Raw genomic sequence first — 22,956 nt, forward strand, 5'->3', positions numbered from 1 at the left:
GCCAATAAATCTTTTGGGGGCAACTATTTCTTATGTTGTATTAGCTGCTTAATGAATGGTGGAACTAAATCACTTCCATGTGAAAATGTTTGCAATATTTATTTACAAGACATTAGCCAGAGTCGGAGATAACATTGCCACCAGGATGGTATTTAACTTGCAACTCATTAAAATTTTTATATATTTCTTTTGGCATACACATTATTGGCCTCATATTCAGTTTTAGGTGTGCTGCTGGCACCTTTAGATTGCACTAACAAGGTCAGTCTTCTAACTGTTTGGGCACTCATTTGGTTAAAGCCCATTTTTTTTACCTGGGTAATCTTCAGTGTTCCAGAACATGCATCGTTGCGTGTTTGATGAAATTTCTACTAATGAAGCATGAGAAAAGCAGAATCAGGAATAGCATCTGTACTAGTTATTAAGGTTCATTTGTTTGAACCTATTTAATGTTTACTTGGTCTGCTGCATTCTCAGCTCAAAACGCGGTCAGAAGGGTTAATACGTAGTTTCGTATGCATCCTAAAAAGCACAGGATAGAAGATGTATTATTAGCACATGTGAATCTGTCAATACCAATTGATTCCCCTGTGCTCCAGTGAGGGAATAGGAATTTGAGAATATTTACTTAAATTTAAAATTGTATTTTATTTTGTAATGTATGTTGCAGTCCTTTTTGCATGCATTTTGCTATACGTAAACTGGACTGTGAATTGTTTCGTTACTGGAGATGGGAAAATTATACTTTTGTTTTTTTTCTCCTGATCTTCTTATCTATACTGAAGCGCTCTCATTGACGTCACTGATGCTAGTCACATAGCTAGCAAAACAAATGTGTTTAGGTAGCATACATGTGATTGACTGCTGCTACTCCCATTGATTTCAATAGCTGCTCAGCTCCCATTGACTTCACTAGGAGTGTGTGAAAGAAGCATATCTTGGTATACTACCTGCCTTCAGTAGAGGTAGCTGGTGGAGGCGTTACAGTTTCTGATTCTAATAAGAATGCCTGCGCCTATTATCATGCAGTAAAATGCACCGGAGTCCGTGCAAAATTAAAGTGCTCCTTTAAGATGTCTTCTCAGAACTCTATAAACCCATTTGGGTTTGTGCCTCACAATCTATCATTGGTTTGCTAAACACTGATATGTTGGCATCACTGGGTCACTTTCTCTAACATAATTAATAATTCTGTATTATAATGCTGAAGTACATAAAACGCATAGAGCTAATTAAGTATTTTGTTTAAAAGGCAATATAAAATAATGATGTCTCTCCCAAAAACACAAGCCAACAAGCCCAGTAACCGCACCCAGAAAAAAAACATGATCACTCTGATCCAGATCTGACAACAGACATTCAACAAAGGGACGACTGAGAAAACCCATGAACATGTTAATGTTCCTTCACCATACGCACGCATAAGTTGTTTTTATGTATGCTCCATTTTAACGTGTCATAATGATTTGTCTCAGTCCAGCTGATGGCAGCAGTAGGCAATTGGAACAAATGTTGTAGCGTTTAAGTGCATCTTTTAAGTGTACTGTAGGGTTGCTTATTGCCAATGTCTCCCTCTGAAAGCATGTATATAGCGCACTGAGGCTATCATATGTGTGTTTGCACATCAGCCATTCAGCTTTGTGTATATAATACGTGTTCTAAAACCCAGTGAGCTTCTCCTGTGAGAACTACTGGAAGGACTTTATTTATCAGTCTAGGTAATGTGGGTGCTATATGAACAACTTTTGTTATTACTGTAGGCCTTCTTACAGGGGAAGCTCTTTGGGATTTGCATCTCAAATCAGGGAGCTGAAATGTTCAACTCTCCTTGAAATGCCATTTTTAGTGAATAAACCCCCTATACAGGATTGGAGTTAATTAGTCTGTAAACACAACAATAATTAGGCACATGACTTTTGGTGGTACAATGGGTATCAGTAGCAGCAGGCACATACTTTAGATGAAAATAGACCTTGGCACTTTAAGGCCAGCATACAATAAATAATGTGCGCGCAGCCGCCGGCTGAAGATTCAAGGCCTGTGCTACATTATTACAGTTTTGCAGTGCATGGCTGCGGAGATCCAGCTGTGGCTGCCCAATAAGACAGGATCTGGCACCAGTTTTGCACAATAGCCAGTCTGGGTCTGAGTAGGGGTATGACCCACATTACATTTTGAAATGATTGTCTTCAGATAAAACGCTCCTTAGAGTTCAGTGTATTGAAGTTGCCTCATTTATTACACTATTTTGGTTTTAACAGTTCTGATCTTGCAAGTGATGGCTTATAACTAGGATGACCACGTGTCTTGGATTGCCAGGGACAGTCCCTCATTTTGTGGCACAGTCCCAGGCCCCGAGCTCTGTCAGTGCACCGATCTGCAGATTGCAGTGCACTTAGATGAATAAGCTTTTGCTTTGACTGCCTATGGTTGGCTGGTTGGCACTTGGCAGGTCAGCCCTCTGAATGACAGCTCAGTCTCTGGTTGGCAGGCGGCAGCTTAGCCTTTGGTTGATTGGTTGGCAGATAGCAGCTCAGCCTCTGATTGGCTGGTAGCAGCTGAGCCATTGGTTGGCAGCTAAGCCTCTGGTTGACTTTACATGTTTGCTGCTGGCTGCTACAGAGTCACACTGAGTCAGCACCTGTGTGTCGGAGCCAAAGTGTTATTCCAGTAAGTGTCCCGGTATAACACTAAACTTATAATAATACAGAAATATTGAACAGCTTGTCTTTGGAACATAGTATATCTGCTAAATAACCTGTAAGCCACCAGCTCTCAGAAAGTAACCCTCAACAGCTTGTCATTTAGTGGACTTTAGTAATGACAACTGTCCTAATAATTTAATATTAATATCTCAGAGAGATTATATTTATAATTTACAGTCTTGTTAGTATTATATTTATTTTCAAGAATATATTTACAGTAATATATATGTTATCTATACATTAAGAAGTATGTATGTTTTTTTCAGTTTATTATATATAGTTAGGAATTTATACTTGTTTTTTAAAAGGACAATGGGCGGTCCCTAAACCCATTGAAAACAACGCATTTTGAGCCCGTACATGTATGGGCTTTGTCATTAAGGGGTTAAAAGCTTCTGATCATTTAAAAACAAAAACACAAAAAAAATGCGTTCAGTATCGCAACTTGTTTTGTTTTATTTTTCTATTTCTTAATAGATTTTTAACATGTATAGAAGTATGACTTTTAAGTAGCCAGTAATTGGTTGCACAAATACTGAAAAATGCACTGGCAAATAAGTTTGTGCCAGTCTCAAGCATAACTTGGATGAAATGTACTTGTTAAAGTAAGAAAGTAAGTAGCCCTGAATGGCAGTTAGGAAATCTGGTCACCCTGCTTATAAAACCCAATCGCAAGAATATAGGATGCAAAGCAAGAATATACACAACTTTAGAAAACCTGCGATGTGTGGGAGTGCAGATCCTAAAGAGGCCAATGGGACTTCAAAACCAGTGGCTACAGTCGTTCAGTTCATTAAGCTTATTATGCCAGTGAGAAAACTCTACAGCGAGAAATTAAAATAAAACAACACCAATTTTTATGTTATTCTATAAAACCCAGCTGCTGAGAAGTAAATTAGACTTTGTGTTTCCTCCTCCTTTAAAAATTCTCATCTGAAACGTGTTGCTGGTCGATATCTTTAAAAGAAATACTGGCGCATCTAGTCTGCCCTTTTTGAATCAATTTTGACTTAAAATTCCTTTAAATTGCTCTATCCCAAACTTTCTCAAATTTAGGTCTGTTTATCTCTATTGTATTAAATAGTGATTTACCTCTCTTCTCCAGTCCCTGCTGTTTTGTAATACCCCATGTATTAAACCCTGCGAGTTCCCAGTTATGGTAAAGTCATATGAATAGCTTGTCCCCAATTTTTATTATTAGACAACATTTACATTGGTAGCTTTGTAGAAGTTCATTTAAATCTTGTAGAAGTTGGTAGATCCACATATGTCTAATGGCAGGTTTGATAGATTTTTTTTATTCATGCAGTAAAATATGGATGGAATTCTAACCCTGCAGAGGGCATCTCTTTGCTTACTGAAGTAGGATGCCGTGTCCGAAGTCATGTTTCAACCACATTGTAAACCAAAATGGATAAGCGCACACAGTGACTAGTTCTATGCACATTAAATATTGCTGATTTTTTGTTTGTTTGTTCAAATTTCCTTAGGATGTCTGTTAATGTATTCTCAATATGTACCATTCATCCAAAAAAAAAAAGACTGTTATGCCTAACCAAAGTTGGTTAACCTGTAAGAATACCATTGATAACTTTAAATCAGCTTGGTAATTAAACCAATTGCTGATGCATCCGTATGCTCCTCTGACACTATTTGGATTGCTATTTCATCTTTTCGTGCTCACACAGATATATTGCTGAGCACTTTTTAAAATTCTCTGACCGGCATCTTGTGTTTATGAGAGAATCATTTTCCGCCTCTCTTGTGGTAGGATTATAGCTCTGGAAAATGAACTCATTATGAATTGAACTCTGGTTGGACATTTGGTGACTTAGCATTGAGCTGCTTATACTGCGTGCAGCTTCTGTGTTTCCACAGGGGGCTCTCCTGATGATTTGGGTTACGTTCATCCTTATTCAGCATGCTGCTTAAAAACCCATTCAGAGCTAACTTCAGATTAAGAAGTCGACTTGTTCCTGATGTGAAACAATTGGGGTTTTATCTGAAACTCGAAAGGTGCAATACTTGGCAATGTTTTGTATGTGGTTAATGAATTATACTGAAATGTGTTATATTTCCAAGGGATTGGTGCCTTAATGTAGTAGGGAAAAACTTCCATCCATCAGATTTAAGTAAAAATAATGGAATCTGAAGATAATGCACTTCTCTTAGATTGTCAGCTTGACTCAACTATTTTTTAAAGATAAAGCGATAACTATCCATGATTTGTTTCAAAGGGGCTTACACTGTATTGTTTTATAGTGCCCAAAACCAATAGAATCATTAACTTATTTTATGCCAGGGACAGCATGTAGTCTATGTCACTGCATAATGTGGCCTTTTTGGGAAAACAAAGATTAAAAATGTACAGTATCTTAAACAGCTTAACCTCTTAATATTATGTCTACTTATGACCTGACCCTCAAAACACTGCTCATTCCTTGTACCGCATGGATTGAAGCTTTGGTCACTGTGCTCATGAATGTGAATATTGTAGTTGTTTACAAAAAAAAAGGTCAAAAGGTAATGCTGATATAAAGAAACTCTTTAGGCTTCTTACCAACTATTACATCTATGGCCCATGAGGTTACTTGGAACAGCCAAGGGCTTTCAAGCTGTTGATAGATCACATTACCTCTCCAGTAATGAAGTATTACAAGGAAGGATGGGAGATATGACAAATGGAAAGCCAGCTTGTGTCGAGCCTTACGGCTACTGGGGGAACATGAATTACGGCTTTAAAATTCAAGAGTTGCAAAGTGAATGAAATGAATGTACCCGCGAAAACATGTTTGGCATAACTACCCTGGGAGCTGGTGTGCTAACAGTCAGGGATTGGATTCCATGAGTTCCCTGTAGTAACTCTTGGATAGGGCTATGAGTATAGGGGGCATTAACCCTGTATATGCCAGACCCTTTGGTTTAAACTTTAAGCAAGCAGATCTGCAAAGTTCCCCTTTTGTTTACTTGAAGATAACAGGCATCAGCTCAAGAGATATAATAGTGTCTATGAAAACTTGATGGTGATGGAAACATAAATGTGTCAATATACTCTAGTGTTTTGATATTGGATATAATATTTTATTTTTTACTATATGATCCTGAAAATAAGCTCCTTTTATATTCAGAGAAAGACAAATCCTGTCCACTAACCAGATACAACAAGGTGCTTTAAAGACTTTACATACAGTGGATGGATGGATGGATAGATAGACAGACAGCTAGATGAATGCATCCAGTGGTTGAACAAATAATTAGTGTAAGCCTAGCTAACATCCTGTTGTAGATTCTCAATGGGGTCAAATGTAGAACTGTCTATATGACCATGTGTGCGGTTCTTCTTTTATTAATTCTGCTGTCCATCTTAACACGTTATATGGAAAATATGGTAATTGGATACGCCACCACAAGTTAATTATTTTATTGTTTGTGATATGATTGAGTTAAGCCAGGAATTTTAGCAGTATGTTTTCCTGACAGATAGTTGCTGTCTGCCATTCAACAGTATAACATTGATATGATTTTTTTGTATCTTTCTTTAAAATGGCAGTAAAGCCCATATTTTTTGATTAGGGCACATTTTTTTTCATATTTTTTGTTGAATGCAAGGTATCCAAGAAAAATGCTAGGTCACGGGATCTGTTAAATGAATTTTTTTTTTTTTGCGTCATTGTTAACATGGCTTGAATGAAAGTATGCTTTTGAGGTCTAATATCGAGACACAAATCCACACTAATAGTTGATAGCTGGGTATTTACTATAGTTGGCAGGCTCTTAATATTTTGCTATCACTTAAGACCTTGTAACATCACAGCATTCCCGGTCATGTTTATCTTTAGTACATTGGAGAAAACTGCAATTGATTTATGGCTCTTATTACAAAGCAGTGATTTCCCAGTGTGTTAGCACCAGCTGAGCAGAGTTGTGTTAATACATTTTCGACTGTGTTTATTACATATTACACACTACACAGAGCAACATACATACTTCTTTACAAATACTTTTTCATTGTCCCATGGAGCTTACAATCTAATTTAGTCAAGTCAAAGAGGAAATGGGGATTAAACAAGCCCTTCTTCCATTTATATATATATAGATATATATATATATAGATAAATATCTATATATATCTATAGATATATATATATATCTATATCTATATATATATATATATATATATATATATAACATTTTTTTAATTCATTTTTCTGGTGTGGTTGTGTCATTCTGTGAAGTGAACATTACAGCAGATATAAGACTGCCTATTTTTTTCCTGATATAAGACCTTAATCTGTTCTCGTTTTAAGAATCAGGATAGGTTTACGTCTATCTCATGCATGTTTAAATTACCACTTCCCAGCTTAAAACTCACTATATTAGTTTCATATTTTATTTAACAAAGTTCCCGGTTTCCTTATTACTTAGTCAGTTACTAAATAAGATGCTTTTAGTCACTAACACAGATATGTTTTGGTGTTGCTACCGTATCACTGTAATCTGCTCCATATAGTGACAGCAATGGGCTGTTGGATAATAAATGAGAAGGAGAAGCAAAGTCTCCTGGGGAATATCGGTTGTGTATGAACAGTTCTGCATTGATGTTGGCACAGTTGGACACCTTAGAGTTATTGTAAGGGTAGCTGCAGGTCTCTGGCGCATTATTTACCTTGACCAGTGTAGCAAACAAAGAGGTCTTGCCGCACTACAGTGATATTAACACCCGCTAACAGCGGAAGAGCAAGCAGGTTCCGAGCTTTATCAAGATGTCAAACCAATACAATGGTTGATCATTGAGAACTGTTCTTTAATTAAATAATCACATGAGAAAAGTGTGGAGGATGATCACCAAGTCTTCCTGTAACCTCTTCCTTTCCTTGTTAGCTGTCTTGACAACAGTGTACTCAACCGACATCATTCTTTAGTCGCACTGTTTGAGTGAGAACCAGAAATTGGGATAAACAGCGTAAGCCAGTAATGGACTGGATCCCATCCCTTTTTATCTTTGCGTTTGACAACTTTGATTTAGAATCCAGAGTAATTTGTAATATTTCTCAGTGATTTTCAGGTTTTCGTTGTGCCTTGATGTTCTTAATTGCATCACACATCAAAGCTGACTATCTCTTTACTCTTGGGAAGAAATTAAATAATGTTTTACCCGTCATTTTTGAAATATAATGTGCTGCTGTGTTAATTTTTTTCTTAAATGAAATTTGTTTTAATGGCAACATAGAAGTATTCCTAAGCTCTAGAACTGAGAGCCTGGTTTCCCAATATTGGCACACATGTAGGGACACATAATATTAGAAGGGTAGTTTTGCTAGATATTGTTCTATGATGCAACTTTGTTGATTCATTTCAACCTAATTTCAATGAAAAAATGAGTCTAATAATGATGGAACCTGCTTGTGTTGGTGAACCTACGGTTGTACTTGCTGGTGTTGATGTAACTGTTGACATCGGTGTTCATGAGACTTGTTCATGGTTACAGAGTCAGCCAATGGACATGCTGTGTTGATGGGACCTTGGTTGTATATTAGTGGTAGCTCTTATGTGTTTTCTAAACCCGTAATTTTGATCAGTAGGTTCTATCATCATGAAACATACCAAATTAGCTGCTGTGACAGTATTAATATTTATATATCCACCTTCTACTTCTTGCAACTTTAATTATTGGAATCTACCATTAAATCTGTATAACTGACTCTTCTGTTATAGAATTTGTACTTTGGTACTAAGGTATCACTGAGCAGTAAAGGTATTATTGTTTTATTCCTCATAGGCTTGTTTAAGATAAACCTACTAGACCAGATCCATTTATATATGTTTACAATTGTGATGCAGAAAACAGATATGTCGAGAAAACTATACAGGAAGACCAGCTAAATACAGAGCCAGATCTGTAAATTACATCAGCCATAAACCTGTTCTAGGCAAAAAGACAGAAAGTGGCTGGTAAGGATTCAGAAGATTTTAAAGCCAAGTCAGCAACGCAACAAGGCATCGCAATTTCTAGTTATATAGCACTATCTAATTGTCTTAGTGCTCTATATTTTAAGTGCTCTATATTTTAAGTCTTGTTGAACCAGTAGCCCCAAGGACCAACATCAAAAGGGATCGGTTTTCTAAACCGGTCAAAGTTATACCTTTTATTAAGCCAACAAGAAAATGTCCCTTATGGTTTTGGGACCTCAGAGGTCTCCTGCAAGAGTTACAACCTCATACCTTGTTCCATCTGTTGATGGTCCCAGACACTTATGTGACTTATTGATGCCATAAGAGGTATTGCCATCATCTAGAGACTTCATCTTCTCTTCGACTAGTACAGGTATACACACTTTTCTGTATAGGTCAGCATATGGTCACTAAAACTCTGGAAAGTGTGCTTCATACAATCAGCATACCTAAGGGGTTGAGCTAAGAAGATTTATCTTTTGTGAGTTAAATGTTCTTTGATATAACAATGAAGCCAGCGAGCAAAAGTCAGTGCATCTTAACCTACTGGCAATGTTTCTCAGTCTTTTAATTATGAGAAATTATGTCTGGTTTCGTGTTGAATATGTGGGTACTTGTAATGATAATTAATTCATGTGAGTAATTCATTATTGAAGATTGTTAATTTGTGGCAGAATGATGAAACACATCTCTTTCTTATTTCCTAGAGAAAATGATCATGCCAAAAAAGTCATTATTTGCATTAGCATGCAACCAAACCTGTGGGTTTTTTAACATACCATATTTTGGCTCCCAAAAGTAATATTTGATTTTTTGCTACCTCATGCTTCTGAAAACCCTAAACTCATTTTATTGTGATGATGCAAACTTTCCACACAAAGATACATTCTCCTATACAGAGAATTCTTACTGAAAAAAAATCAATTCAAACTTCCATATCACAAAAACATAATCATCGGAATGCGCACACAATATTCATACATTTTACTTTTTGTTTTTAAGACTTTCCCGTTAAAATACTAGATTATGATCATTTACTCCCGTTGCAGTGCTCATCATGTCAGATTTATTAAAAATTCACACCCCGTTAAGTGTAACACAATCACACACCTTTTACACTCGACTAGTCGACTTATTTAATCACATTGCTCATGTCATCATATTTGATCATCCCTTCCATGCGGCCATAATCATAAATGTAGGCAAATGTTTTATGATTATGAAACACATCATAATGATTTTACTAAGCCCCTTTTTGTAATTAAGACATCTTCATAGATTATCATGAAACGCCTTTTGTCATCTTATGCATTTCTAAATTGCTTTCAGATTGCTTCTTAAAAATATTTTCTTTCTTTTTTAATCCTTCCCCTTTGGTATTGAAAGTGTTAAGACCAGATCACCTGTAAAACAGAGATATTTTTTTACCTGTAATAGTATCGTATCAAGCAGCAGGTTGGCAAACAGAAGGAGAAGAGAGAAATGTACTGCTTGGCATGATGTCGGAGGTCTGTGGGTGACATTTTCTCAAGTGGCCCACCTAGGTAATGGGGTAGTGTGCTGCGTACATGTATGTCACAGGACATCAAGACCATCTATATTTCATCTCAGTGGTTTGACAGAAAGCCATCACATGTAATTCATCACATTATTATTCTATGCAGGGGCTGTAGGGTGTTTTAGGTGCCCTAAATAAAAAGATTAAGGGTGGCCCTATCGGTAATGTAAGTGTTTATTTTATAACTATGTACGGAAATGTGAAAAATTGGTTCAGAAATATTTATGCTGGGAAAGCTCACTTACATAAATGGATATCCCAAACCTTTATAGTCAGAAATGTCCTCTTGTTGATTTGTGGATTCTAGACTAGAAAGATATCACAGTATATATATATATATATATATATATATATACACACACACACACACATATATATATATATATATATATACACACACACACACACACACACACACACACACACACACACACATATATATATATATATATATATACACACACACACACACACACACACACATATATATATATATATATATATATATATATATATATATATATACCCTCATGATATAGTCACAGATTAAATTCAACATTCTCTAGTGAAAGGTCTTGCGTGAGAATACAGAACAGTCATTGGCTAAACTGCCTCCAGGCTGCCAGCACAAAATCAATGCATATGGCTGTGTTTTCAGAGAAGTGATCATTTTGTTAAAATGTGTTGTGAAAAGACAGTTAATTATAGGAGGTAAAAATAAGACCCGTGTTGCATCAGAGCAGTTGCAACTATAACAGCTTTTATTCTGGGTATTTTTAGTGCTAAGTGAGTGTTAAACTACGCCTGTTACTTCTAGCTCGGTAAACTCTTTAGGTTCTGCAATCACAGCCCTCACTCCTTTTATCTTTATACCTTTATGTATCGTTTGCTGTTGAGTACCAGAAGCAGAGACAAAACTACCCATGCAGAATACTAATTCATGCAGATTACTAATTGCTCAGCTAATATATAGGTTTTGCAGCTGGGCAAAAAGTCAATGGAGTCAATGTATATAATACAGGGCAACTTTTTTGCAAATTAGTACAATTGCTGCAATGGCTAATTTGATCTTACTGCTGATATGCTTTACAATTTACATTATAGATTTGTGCCACATTTGGGCTTTTTGTAACCACCTATAGATTGCTATCATTCATCAATAGGTGAATGCAGAATTACCCCCCACTGGACATTGAAATATATAACCCTAAACATCATCTAGATGAGTATCAGTAGCTCAAGTGCCCAAAAACTAGGTGACTTTATTAAGTTTATAAACATCATGGAAATTTGGAAGTAAGTGAATAAGACTGGATAGTGGTGATGCCTGTGTATTCTGGCAATTTAATATGTTGGAAATGACAATTTCCATGAACAAGGTTTCTTGTATCAGTAGTATAAAATATTTTTTGATTTAATGGTGCCGTCTTTGCGCATGTGGATGCATAGGGAATACCAGCCTTAGGACAACAAGAAAATCTCAGGGGCACACAGTTGATGTGTGAATGATCTTAGAGCTCTTTGATAGCTCTGTCACAAGCTTTACCTGGTCCCCTCATTACAAGCAGGAGAACGCTGACAGCCTTCCCCCGTGTCACTTTAGAGCTGGCATTCTTGCCACATTATATCTATTCACCATTGCACCAGATAGCCTGCCACGTTCATTACAGTGATTCCCAATGACATCAACAAATGAGAGGACTGCAGCTTAAGAGCTTTTGAAGTGGGCACATTGTCATGTTAGATGCGGGTACAACAACAGCTCTTGCCTTTTAACGGGAAAACTGAAACCCAAGGCAAAAAACATTTAGGACGTCCCTAAATTGTTCTTTATATATAAATATATGGAAAACATATATCATGTAGCTTTAACGTGACCGCCTTAATGCACATGAGTGTGTGCATGTGTCTGTATAAGTACATACACATTAAGGCGGACAGTAATGAGAGAACCCTGCAGTATATATGTTTCTATATTTGCCCTGGTAAAGGAAGTGAGTTGCCGAGTTCCAGATCAGCATGCTGTTGGGTGTGATATTGTTCCAGGCCATACCAAAGCTGAATCGTTTGATTCTTCCCTAAACCCCAAGTTCAAAGCAACCTTTTCACTTAAGGTAGAGGTTCTTTATGCTTCTAACTCTTGGAAAAGCTAAATAAATCCCCGATTTATTATGATTTTTTTTTAACTTTATGTGGAAAGTGATACTTAAAAGTCCTGACAATTTAGAGCCTATAGTTATTCCTGTTTAGCCGCCTGGAAAGGGTTAAAGCTTCCAACTTTCTTGGCCTGGATTTCTAAATATAGATCAGGGTAGGCAGCGAGCGTAGGAGGCATCACAATCAGTGACTCACACAGCAGCATTTGCCTGAATCTCCTGCAGAGCATACAATAATTCAGCAGCAAATCACTGGCAAAGATTAAAAGATGCATCAGGGCTGGTTACATGTTCCAGTGAATTGTGAGCAAAAGGGTCAGATATTCAACCCGCTACGCAATCTATAGATGATGTACACTAAAAAAAGGCACCTGCACTTTGCAAGCAAGGGGTCTTTATATCAATTTTTCTTCTGTGAGTCAGCCTGATTTTCATTGGACTTTGAAGCAAACTTTATTTTGCTTGCGTGTGGGTTTCATAGTTAAATGACGTGACAACCATACTATGTTAAGGAGACAATATAATGCCCCTGACGGCCGCACACAAAAAAAAAATCGTAAAGAACTTCATGAGAAAAATAATGTACAAACCTTACAAGCTGCATCTCCCTCCTGTTCATCCATGGCCACTGATTAACTTGGGGGTCTCGTTAGAGCCCCGAAGTGATGTTTACTGAGCCAGTGCTGGAGCTGACTGGTGGCAGATATATCACATGGATGTGTTTGAGTGCATATCATGTCTGGCATGGCCATGTCTGGCCATATTGACATTTAGGATCTTACCCTCCTATGCCTGCTGATTGGGGCAGCTTTAAAATCAGGATAACTGAATGACTGCCCTATAGTTCATATTAGTAGCAAAATTAGTATGATGCTGTATACATTTCTAATATTCAGAACAAGCTGTATGCTACTTAGTAATGTTCATTAACGGCTTACCCAAATCATCATTAGAGTTAACTGGGATATTTTGGGCTTGGTATTTTCATTAATATTCTCTTTAACATTGAGTGGATTGTAATTGTTTGCATTTAATTTTAACCTAATCTAAAATACTGTTTTAGTTCTGATATACACTATATGGACAAAAGTATTAGGACACACGGCAGTCTGCATTTACAAAGAGTTTTGAAAAAAATGGGTCATTCTGAACAGCTCAGTGAATACGCACGTGGTACTGTGATAGGATGCCACCTTTGCAATAAATCAGTTTTGTGAAATGTAATCCCTGCTAAGTATTCCACGGTCAACTGTAAGTGGTGTTATTGGAAAGTGGAAGTGTTTAGGAACAGCAGCAACTCAGCCACGAAGCAGAAGACCACGTAAAGTCACAGAGCAGGGTCACCGAGTGCTGAGACGTATGGTGTGTAAAAGTCACCAAAGCTCTGCTGATTTTATAGCTGAAGAGTTCCAAACTTCCACTGGCATTAATATCAGCACAAAAACTGTGCGGCGGGAGCTTCATGGAATGGGTTTCCACAGCCGGGCAGCTGCATGCAAGCCTCACATTACCAAGTACAATGCAAAGTGTCGGGTCGAGTGGTGTAAAGAGTCACTGGACGCTTTAGAAGTGGACTCTTTAGAAGTGGAAAGGTGTTCTGTGGCATGACGCTTCTCTGTTTGGCAGTCTCATGGGCGAGTCTGGGTTTGGCGGATGCCCAGAGAATGTTACCTGACTGATTGCATAGTGCCAACTGTAAAGTTTGGATTTTCAGTGTTTGGGCCCCTTACTTCCATTGAAGTGAAATCTTAAGGCTTCAGCATACTAAGACATTTTGGACGATGATATGTAAAAATTTCCACAGAAACACTCCAGAAGAGTGGAAGCTGTTAAAGCTGCAAAGTAAGGATCAGCTACATATTAGTGTCTTTGTATTTAGGATGCAATGTCATAAAAATCCCTGATCATCCGTAGATGAATAAATTGTATATTCAATTCTTTATTCATTTAGTTTGGGCGGTCTATTGCAGTTATTATTATCATCATTATAATTATATAATTTACACATATTTAAATACTTTTCACATAGGTACGCAAAACGGTTGTAACATAAACATGATGGTAATGTGTAGGGTTTTAAATGTATATGTAAAGCTTGTATATGTCTTGTATCCGTTTCAGTTTGTATCAAGTGGATCTGGACTATCTTACAGCTGGTTTCTTTGGACCTAAGTGTTTAATTATCTTGACCTCAGTTGGCTACCCAGAGGTTTGCTGTGAGGCAAATTTTAACCCCTTAAAGACAATGGGCGGCCCCTAATCCCATTGAAAGCAATGCATTTTGAGCCTGTACATGTACTGGCTTTGTCATTAAGGGGTTAAATAAAACCAACATTCACTATTAGTATATTCACACTTATGTTCGCTGAATGTGTACGTAAGCTTGAACGGTAAGCACTCATTATTGGACTATGAACCCTAGAAGTTGAATGTCTTATTGGTGAGAAGCAATTTAGGGTGCAATGTTTTTTTCCTCAAAAATCTTGTTTTTAAATGGGCCATTGGATCTGGCAATAGGGTTCACTAATGTTGTTTTCTGAACTTGCTCATTCTTGAACATGGTAGGGACAATGGTGAATTATATGTCGCATTGGCATTCTGTCCAGTGTATTAGTGGTTAATTAATGAAAATAAAGATACAATAAATTAAAAGTGAGATCTAGTGGTAAAGGGAAGGGATGGTATCCACTCTGCTCTAACTTGCTCCTCTTTAGAGATGCCAGTGAATGCCTCCCCCAACACACCACACTTGGCTGGCACGTTGAGCTCTCCGCACAATAGCCTGGCAGTATAAGTACTGTTATCTCTAGCCTGCAGATCCGTCCGCAGGAAGGTGTTCATTACATATTCCTTGTCCCTTTCACCACCCTATTCTCTACATGTCCTGGGCCATCAGTTAATGCCTGATGTTATTATGAAGCATGACAAAGTCCAGACAGAGCAGCCCAGAATTAGTTACAATGTTATTTAGTGTCGCAGACATACTGACAATATAATTATAGTCTTTGCTACTCAGCTATTTCTTGGACTGTGAAAGTAACAAGGATTGTGATTGTCCAAACCTGAATAGAATAACATTAGTTGAGATTTCAAAATAACACGTCTTAAACATGCATTTTGTATTGTTTGGGGTAAATGAATGGTTGGAAGTGTGTATGAGTCAGCCATGATGCATGGTTCACCAAGGTATGCACCAGTTCACCTATGTAATTAAGGGAAATGATGGGCAAGATTTTAAGATAATTACTAGCAATAGCTTTAACAAATGCTCAGTGTCAGTCAGCAGCTGTAAAGTTCATGTGCAAGACAGACAAGAGTTATAAGGGATCAGTATAAAATACTACAAAGAAACTAACAGATATGATTTGTTCTGTATTGAGTATACATGATGGTGATAGGATGTACAGCATGGGTTTTATTAATATATTTTAACATACTTCAATAGTTGCATTTCTATATGTATACTTACAGTCAAATAAATCCCATTGATTAAGGCTATTTGTAAGTGTTTGAATGTGTCTTGATCTGGTGGAGTTATCAGTTTATCTGGAGCCAAGTAGGATAACTCTTGGGATTTGGGGTGGATTCAAGTTGCATGCTTCACTAGCCCGTCCTTGTAGTACAGATTAAGGGAGACTGTGGATGACTGTGACATTATCAAGGGCTGTCCTGTTTCCCGGGGATAGTTAGCTGTGCTCTGCTGCGTTTACTTGGATGTATTTCCCTCTGCATGCTGTATTGCAAAATAAAGAGCTAGCAAACTCACATTTCACTACATTAGACTTTAAAAGTACATTTCTGAGAGATACAGAGTAGACGAGGCACCATGCCACAGAGAACTAAAAAGTAGCCAAGAAAGAGATGTTTAAACGTACTCAACGCACCAAGTATTTGTTAAACACCAGACCCACGACACCCTGTTCTTTAGATCACAAAAAATATTTGGAATAAATTAAAAATATTCTTTCATTTAAAAATATACAGTACTAAAAAAACATTGTTTTATGTTTAATAGAGAAATCCTTTCATCTGAGAAAAAAACAAAATCCACATGTTCATCAAACATAACAATGTATTCAATGAAATAACTTAATTTTATACAGACAAATATAGAGAGGACTATTGGATAGTTTTGTCATTATATTGTGTCATTCTGTGGGCCTCTGTTAGCATCTTTGCCTCATATGTTCTGGTTAGAATTCTAGTAGACAAGGTTGAAATCTACTGCTGTGATCATAAACCTTCTTCCTCCTCTTTGTCCTGTGCTGGGTGTCGTAAGTAACTCATCTTTGCTATATAAATGTTACATAGAGCAGATTCGATGGCTAAGTAGAGGTAACCTGGGATGCCATTTTTGTCTCCACAGCTGATCAGTGGTGGATCTATTGTAAGTGCTGAGGCAGCATGGGATCACGTCACCATGGCCAACCGGGAGTTGGCGTTTAAAGCTGGGGACGTAATCAAGGTCCTGGATGCTTCCAACAAGGACTGGTGGTGGGGTCAGATTGATGATGAAGAAGGATGGTTTCCTGCCAGCTTTGTGAGGGTAAGTGATGCACTCAAATCAGGACGAGTAGTCGAGAAGGTACAAAATTACAATTTAATGTACTCTTAGAAGTTTTTCTTGTTAAACATGGGTCCTAGACTCAGCAGGCATGTCTACACCAGTTTTTGACTAAGCAATGCAAAACTTAATTTTACAGTTGACATGCCATCTGCAAATATATTGATACTGTGTTCCATCTTAAGAAGGAAAAATGTAATTTACAGATTAAAAGACATTCACTGTCAATGCCTTCTCGCACACATATACTCTGTCCTACAAACTACATGACCGTGTAAAGAAAGTTAATTGACGACATGTGTGCACACGTGTTTTTTTGTATCTCTTTGCCTATGGAACATAGATAACTTACCTTCTAAATGGGTACATTCATAGAAAACATAATCTGTATGGTTAGAAGTCAGTTGGGTAGTGCAATGCATGGTTGAATGTGCTGTATTGGGATTTTTGAGTATGGCTAAAAACTTGGCCACAGTTGTATATGTATGGAGAAAGAGATAAATAAATCATTCACATCAATGAAGTCATTGCCCAGATAACATCCCAACATATTACAAACAGCATACCCACAATGACACCCCTCCCCATACATATAACACACCGATATCAACCATAACATAACAACCAGGACAGAAGCATACCGAGATGTCCAACACCAGGTTCTGAGCCACCAACCCCAAACCTAAACCAACCCAAACATTCAAATTATAAACCATGATTCCACCCCTACCTTACCCTTACAAACCAACCACTGTGACACTGATGGGAAGAGCCACAATTATAAAATGTAGGGACTAAGCTAAGCTGCGTCCTGCTTTATGGGCTATATTTGTGGTTCAGATGAAATGTAGCTTTAGCAATCCAATGTTAAGATGAAATAGCACATACAGGAATATAAAATTAAGCAAAGCCTTGACCTTCAGAATGCTATTATAAAATTTCAAGTAATGTGCAAACGCTCTATCCTTAAAGGGGTTCATAATATTCTCTGTGTTTAATAGACTTGACACTAACAGCTGGAGCTCTCGCCACTGCTCCAATTAACACACAAAGGTGTACAATATGCGGTGGCACATCTAAACTTGTACAGACAAGCATTAGCATACATATACAGTAAATCTAGTAATACGCAGAATATATTGGAAACATAGCAACGCAGTTATACATCTAGAAAGACAAAATCTTATTGTGTATGCAGACCTTCATGCTAGTAGAGATTGCCTTTGCATCATCAAACAAATTTATTAAAACTGCTTGTTGACTGAAATCATATCCCTTGCCCTCCCCTCTTAATGTACTCACTCAATGTAGAAGTTAAGCCATACATGTGTAAATTAGAAATGCTGGCTTCATGTTTGTCCCTGTGTTTGAAGCACATTAGTAATCTCCCTACTATGTGTAAATCAAATTCCAGCCTTGTACACATTTGGCAGTTCTACCGTCGCCAGTACCTCTCACATCCATCACATACTTTTTTAAATCTTGGTTAGTTTCATCACTTCATACATTCTGACATTCTCCATAGGAATGGCAATATACTAATCTAATAATAGTTTGATAACGCTGATTATTACATTGAGTTGTAAAAGGACAATAATACTTTAGTAGATAACACTCCCATCGCCGTGTTGCGTCTACATGTTCAGCAGCAGCTGAAGAGTGAAGATTTCCTAATGGTTTATAAAGTAAGAAAATGAAAGTGACAAAGGAAATAGCTTTGTATGCATTAAAATACACAACAGTGTATAAAAACATAAGTATCTGTTAATATTTATGAGTGAGGGAACCGTGGAGCTGCTATCATCAGATAAGATAGCATGGAACAAATATGTGCTTTGGGGCAGAGTTACGTATTCATACATATTCAAGCAGACTCGGTCACATACACGATATGGGAACAACATGCTTATGAATACACATGCACTTTAATACGGCACATTAGCCAATTTCTAAGTGCACTCTTATTCATGAACATCTGTGCTCAGGGGATTCCCCTTTTTCATACTAAAAGACAACGGTACAGGCGCTTCTCCACCCGCAGCTGCTGCAGCTCCCTTAGTGGAATCTCCATCCACCTCTGTGCAGCAGCAGAAATGACCTGGTTAAGCTTTTCAGTTGCCAAATCCTGAAAGAATAGCCTTCTATTTTTGGAATTCCCACAAAGCATCTAACCGCGGATTTCCATATTTATTTTTGTTTCCCTGTCATGATATCATATTAGTAGCTTAGCTTCCATACATAAGTGGTTGTATCTGTCAGTATAAGATGATCCTGTTAGAATTGCAAATCTGAATATTAGCATTTATTCACATGGAGCGGTTTCACTGCGGATGTTTAGCTGCAACTAGTGAATCCTTTTGAGCCAAAGAAGACCCAGGGATGGACGCCAACAATCCAAGCATGGGAAAATCAAACAATGCAGTTATATGACGTGTTAGAAGGAAGTCAGCAATTCTTTTGTAGGCTATGTTCTGCTTAGACAAAATATTAATCATTTATTGCACTCTGTGGTGTAAAAAAAACCTTAGATGTGACATTTCAGTCTTTCCCCTGAAATTTTAATCACATAAAAACAATGCCAAAACTCCAGTGCCGGTTGTTGCATCACATGGCTAATAAGTGTTCCCAATAAATAAAATAAATGAAATAACAAATATTAGGCAAAATATTACTTGGATAAAGTATTATTTCTTGAAATAATTTTGGCTTTCAACAGTAATAGAAATGATTTTCCCAACGCGTTTAATAACAGGTGTAGGAGGAAGAGCTAAATATCCCACCTTGTGTCCATAGCAGAACGATCCAAATGTAAGTGGTTACTGGTGGGCACCATTGGCCTTGAATAGGTCAAAAGTTAACGCAAGGACAGCTCTTCTGATTGCACTGGGAGACTTCTCCAGGTCGGCTTGAAATATAATTTGCTGGCTGACGTCATCTGAGTGGAAGCCCAAGGCACACATGATTTATTTAAACCCACTCCTTCATTTTTAGGTATCATCTCAAGTGTTCAATCTCTACGCATTGTGAATAAACCAAGTTCTCAGGATCACTGCTAGAATAATATAATGTATAATTCTTGACAGCATGTGATGTATAGAGAGAGGTGATGCTACCCCATATTGAAATTACGCAACTCCCCATTGGTCTAACAATGCCGTCTGAGGGTGTGAATTATAATATATATTCTGTTCCTTACTTGAACCCAAGTATTCTGTTCTTTAGTTTGTGTAAGATTAAGCCCTTTGCCAATTGTATTAGACCCTGTTAATGTATGTTTAACATTTAGAAGCTGTAGATGATCTTAGACGCACTCAACACACAGATTAATAAACCACAACCTCATAGTTTTTCCCTGATCAAGGAAGAGAAGAGCTGGTTTTAGTAGTGAGCTCAGCTTTCTTCTATTTCGATATATATAAAAAAGTAATTGCAAAAAGGATCATAAAATGAAAAAAAAATATTTATCTGTTACAGATATTGCAGAAAATGCTACCGTAGTTGATTTTTTCTTTAAAGCAAAATTTAAAGTAAAATATATTTTGCCTATAAACGTATGATTCTTTAAACATAAAGTACGATTTGACTGCTTTAAAAAATTATTGTTCATTGTTTTCAGTAGAATGCTTCATCAAAATGCAGATTTGTATTAAACTCGATGGACTACATTTAGAGTAAACGTGAACTGTTCAGACACCCATTATTTGGAGGTATAATTGAAAAAAAATAGGCACCCTGGCAAGCAATTCTATATACCCTCTTATTTACAATATAATTGACCAATATAAATGTAAATAACACCTTTCATAAAACTGTAACTTCTTGAATGTTAATTTCTTTTTTTCTGAACTTTGGACAAATAAAAGATACTAGGTCACCCTCTGCTCATGCTGACTCGAGGTATCCAGTGCTGCCGACTCGCTGTTTTCAGCAACAAGGTGTATGCAATGTCCTATGCAGTGTCCTTTAACTGACACCATTGCCTAATTATCCCTCAAAGAAACAAGGTCATTGATCTAGTGTGACTGTGACGAAAATCTGAATAAAATCTGAAAGCTTGGCAGAAAAAGGATTAAATGTGCAGCTAAAACATAGACAAAAAATAAAGAAAAAGAATAATCATGCATAGATTTTTTTTTTACGTGTTGAAGCAAATTTACATTTGATTTATTATGTTCTAAAAATAAGTAGAGGTTCTATTCCTCTGATTTGAGGCTACTAAAATCTAACTTTGAACTATGAAAGGACAGCTGGCTCTGTGCTCAGAGGTGAACTGAGACCAACCAGGGCCCTGGGCAACAAAGGGCTCCCTGGCCCAGGGGAGAATTCAGCTTGGCAAAAGAGTGAACGGCGCAAGGGCGTACCTAGAGTATTTTGTCCGTGCCCAAGTCCCCGATGAGTCAGTCCGCCCCTGTCTGTGATTATTAGCAGAAGATATGCTTGGAAAGTCAGTAAGAAAGAATAGAAAAGGCTGTACAAACACCAAAGATGCATCATTTTCCTTCCCTATGGTAAAACTGAGAAATGCAGTAAGTGGATTAAGTTTTGCTTATTCCCACCATTTCTCTTAATAAAAACAAAAATAATGTCTATCTATCTATCTATCTATCTATCTATCTATCTATCTATCTATCTTTGTCTCGATCAAATATGTTTAAAAGCCATTGAAATCCAGTTGGTTACAGTTAAAAGGAAATTGTAAAGATTTACATAGATAAAGGCTCAGGGACAAGTTTCTGCGACAAGTTACATTTACTTACACAGTGACTTCCAGAAACCAGCCCAACATCCTCATTATTTCTCTCTTTCATATTAGGAAACAAAGTTTAGATTTATTCTGAAAGTCTGTCTTGGGGGACTTCTACTGCTCTTAAAGGTCTCTATGACTCTCAATGATGAAAATACCTTGCACATGTTGCTGGGTGCATCAAAGACTCTGAGTGGACAAGAAAAACCCAGCATGAACATCAATAGCTTATTTGGTAACAGAGCACTAGCCCCTACTAGTGCTCTAAGGAGTCCCCCCCTAAACATACTTCATGTTACACAAAAATGTAGAGTCATAGGTCGTTGCAGTAGAACAATATAATGAATATATATACTGAATACACTTATATCTAAATTCTATTCTCTACATGTTATGGCTGATCGCCACTTGGCGATAAAATGTGTTTTGGCTATTCTATTTTTATAGATTCAGTGGAACACATTTGAAGCCAGGCTTCTGACAGAAACATCTGGTTGACCCTCACAAAGAATCAAATCATCAACTGTAGCATTTTCAACCAAACCTGTTATGGAAGATATCCTTAGGCAAGTCCCTGAGCTTAACTGTAAAGAAACGATATGAGAGTTGACATAACAGCAGAAGATGGGCACACAGCCTCTTAATTTCAGCTTTTAGAGGTAAATTAACCATTTCGTTGCCACATGAGCAATCAACTAGTTTCCTATTTCTAGCCTACTGGATTGTGTAAACAGCAAAATGGCCCCCTTGCTTTGAAAAAGGACCACAGGTCAATCAAAAACATCTGGCAGAAAATAATTGTGCTCTTCCCCTCATAGATGAACTGTAGACAGGTGCTATACTGCCCTTGGTGGTTTATTTAATATGTAGAGTTAAATAATGCTTTGGGGAGCATACGTTCCTCTCAAAAAGCTCCTGCCAGAATACATTTTAAGGTAACCAATGGAGCTTCACATGCCATACCAGAGATATGATTGAAGACAATACTCCCATTACTTTTTTTAGCTTGGTGGTCCTCCACAGTACCCTTATTTGAGAAGTTGCACTGCTATAGCAATCAACGGAATAAAACATCATGATTGAACTATTTTAATGTGCTATGGGATTGCGACCACTTTTCAAATTTTGCCCTTAAATCCCAATCAGCCTATGATTGACACTGCCTGCAAAAGTGGGACATCTCTACAGGACAGTGGGACAGTGACTGAAAATCAGGACTGTCCAGAGAAAAACAGGACAGTTAGGAGGAAATTCAATATTTTGGATGAGAGGAGAAC

At 37.3% G+C, this 22,956-nt stretch overlaps 1 protein-coding gene across 3 annotated transcripts in view; it reads left to right on the top strand.

The window, feature by feature from the left end:
• Nucleotides 1–22,956, top strand: part of ARHGEF9 (Cdc42 guanine nucleotide exchange factor 9) — an 83,534-nt gene that overhangs the window by 15,049 nt on the left and 45,529 nt on the right. For all 3 annotated transcript variants that reach the window (XM_053472618.1, XM_053472619.1, XM_053472620.1), the window contains exon 2: nt 16,738–16,917. In XM_053472618.1, coding sequence (XP_053328593.1) covers nt 16,738–16,917 — 180 coding nt within the window. The remainder of the gene's footprint in view (nt 1–16,737; nt 16,918–22,956) is intronic.

The sequence above is a fragment of the Spea bombifrons genome, chromosome 8 (genome assembly GCF_027358695.1).
Source record: "Spea bombifrons isolate aSpeBom1 chromosome 8, aSpeBom1.2.pri, whole genome shotgun sequence".
NCBI lineage: Eukaryota > Metazoa > Chordata > Amphibia > Anura > Pelobatidae > Spea > Spea bombifrons.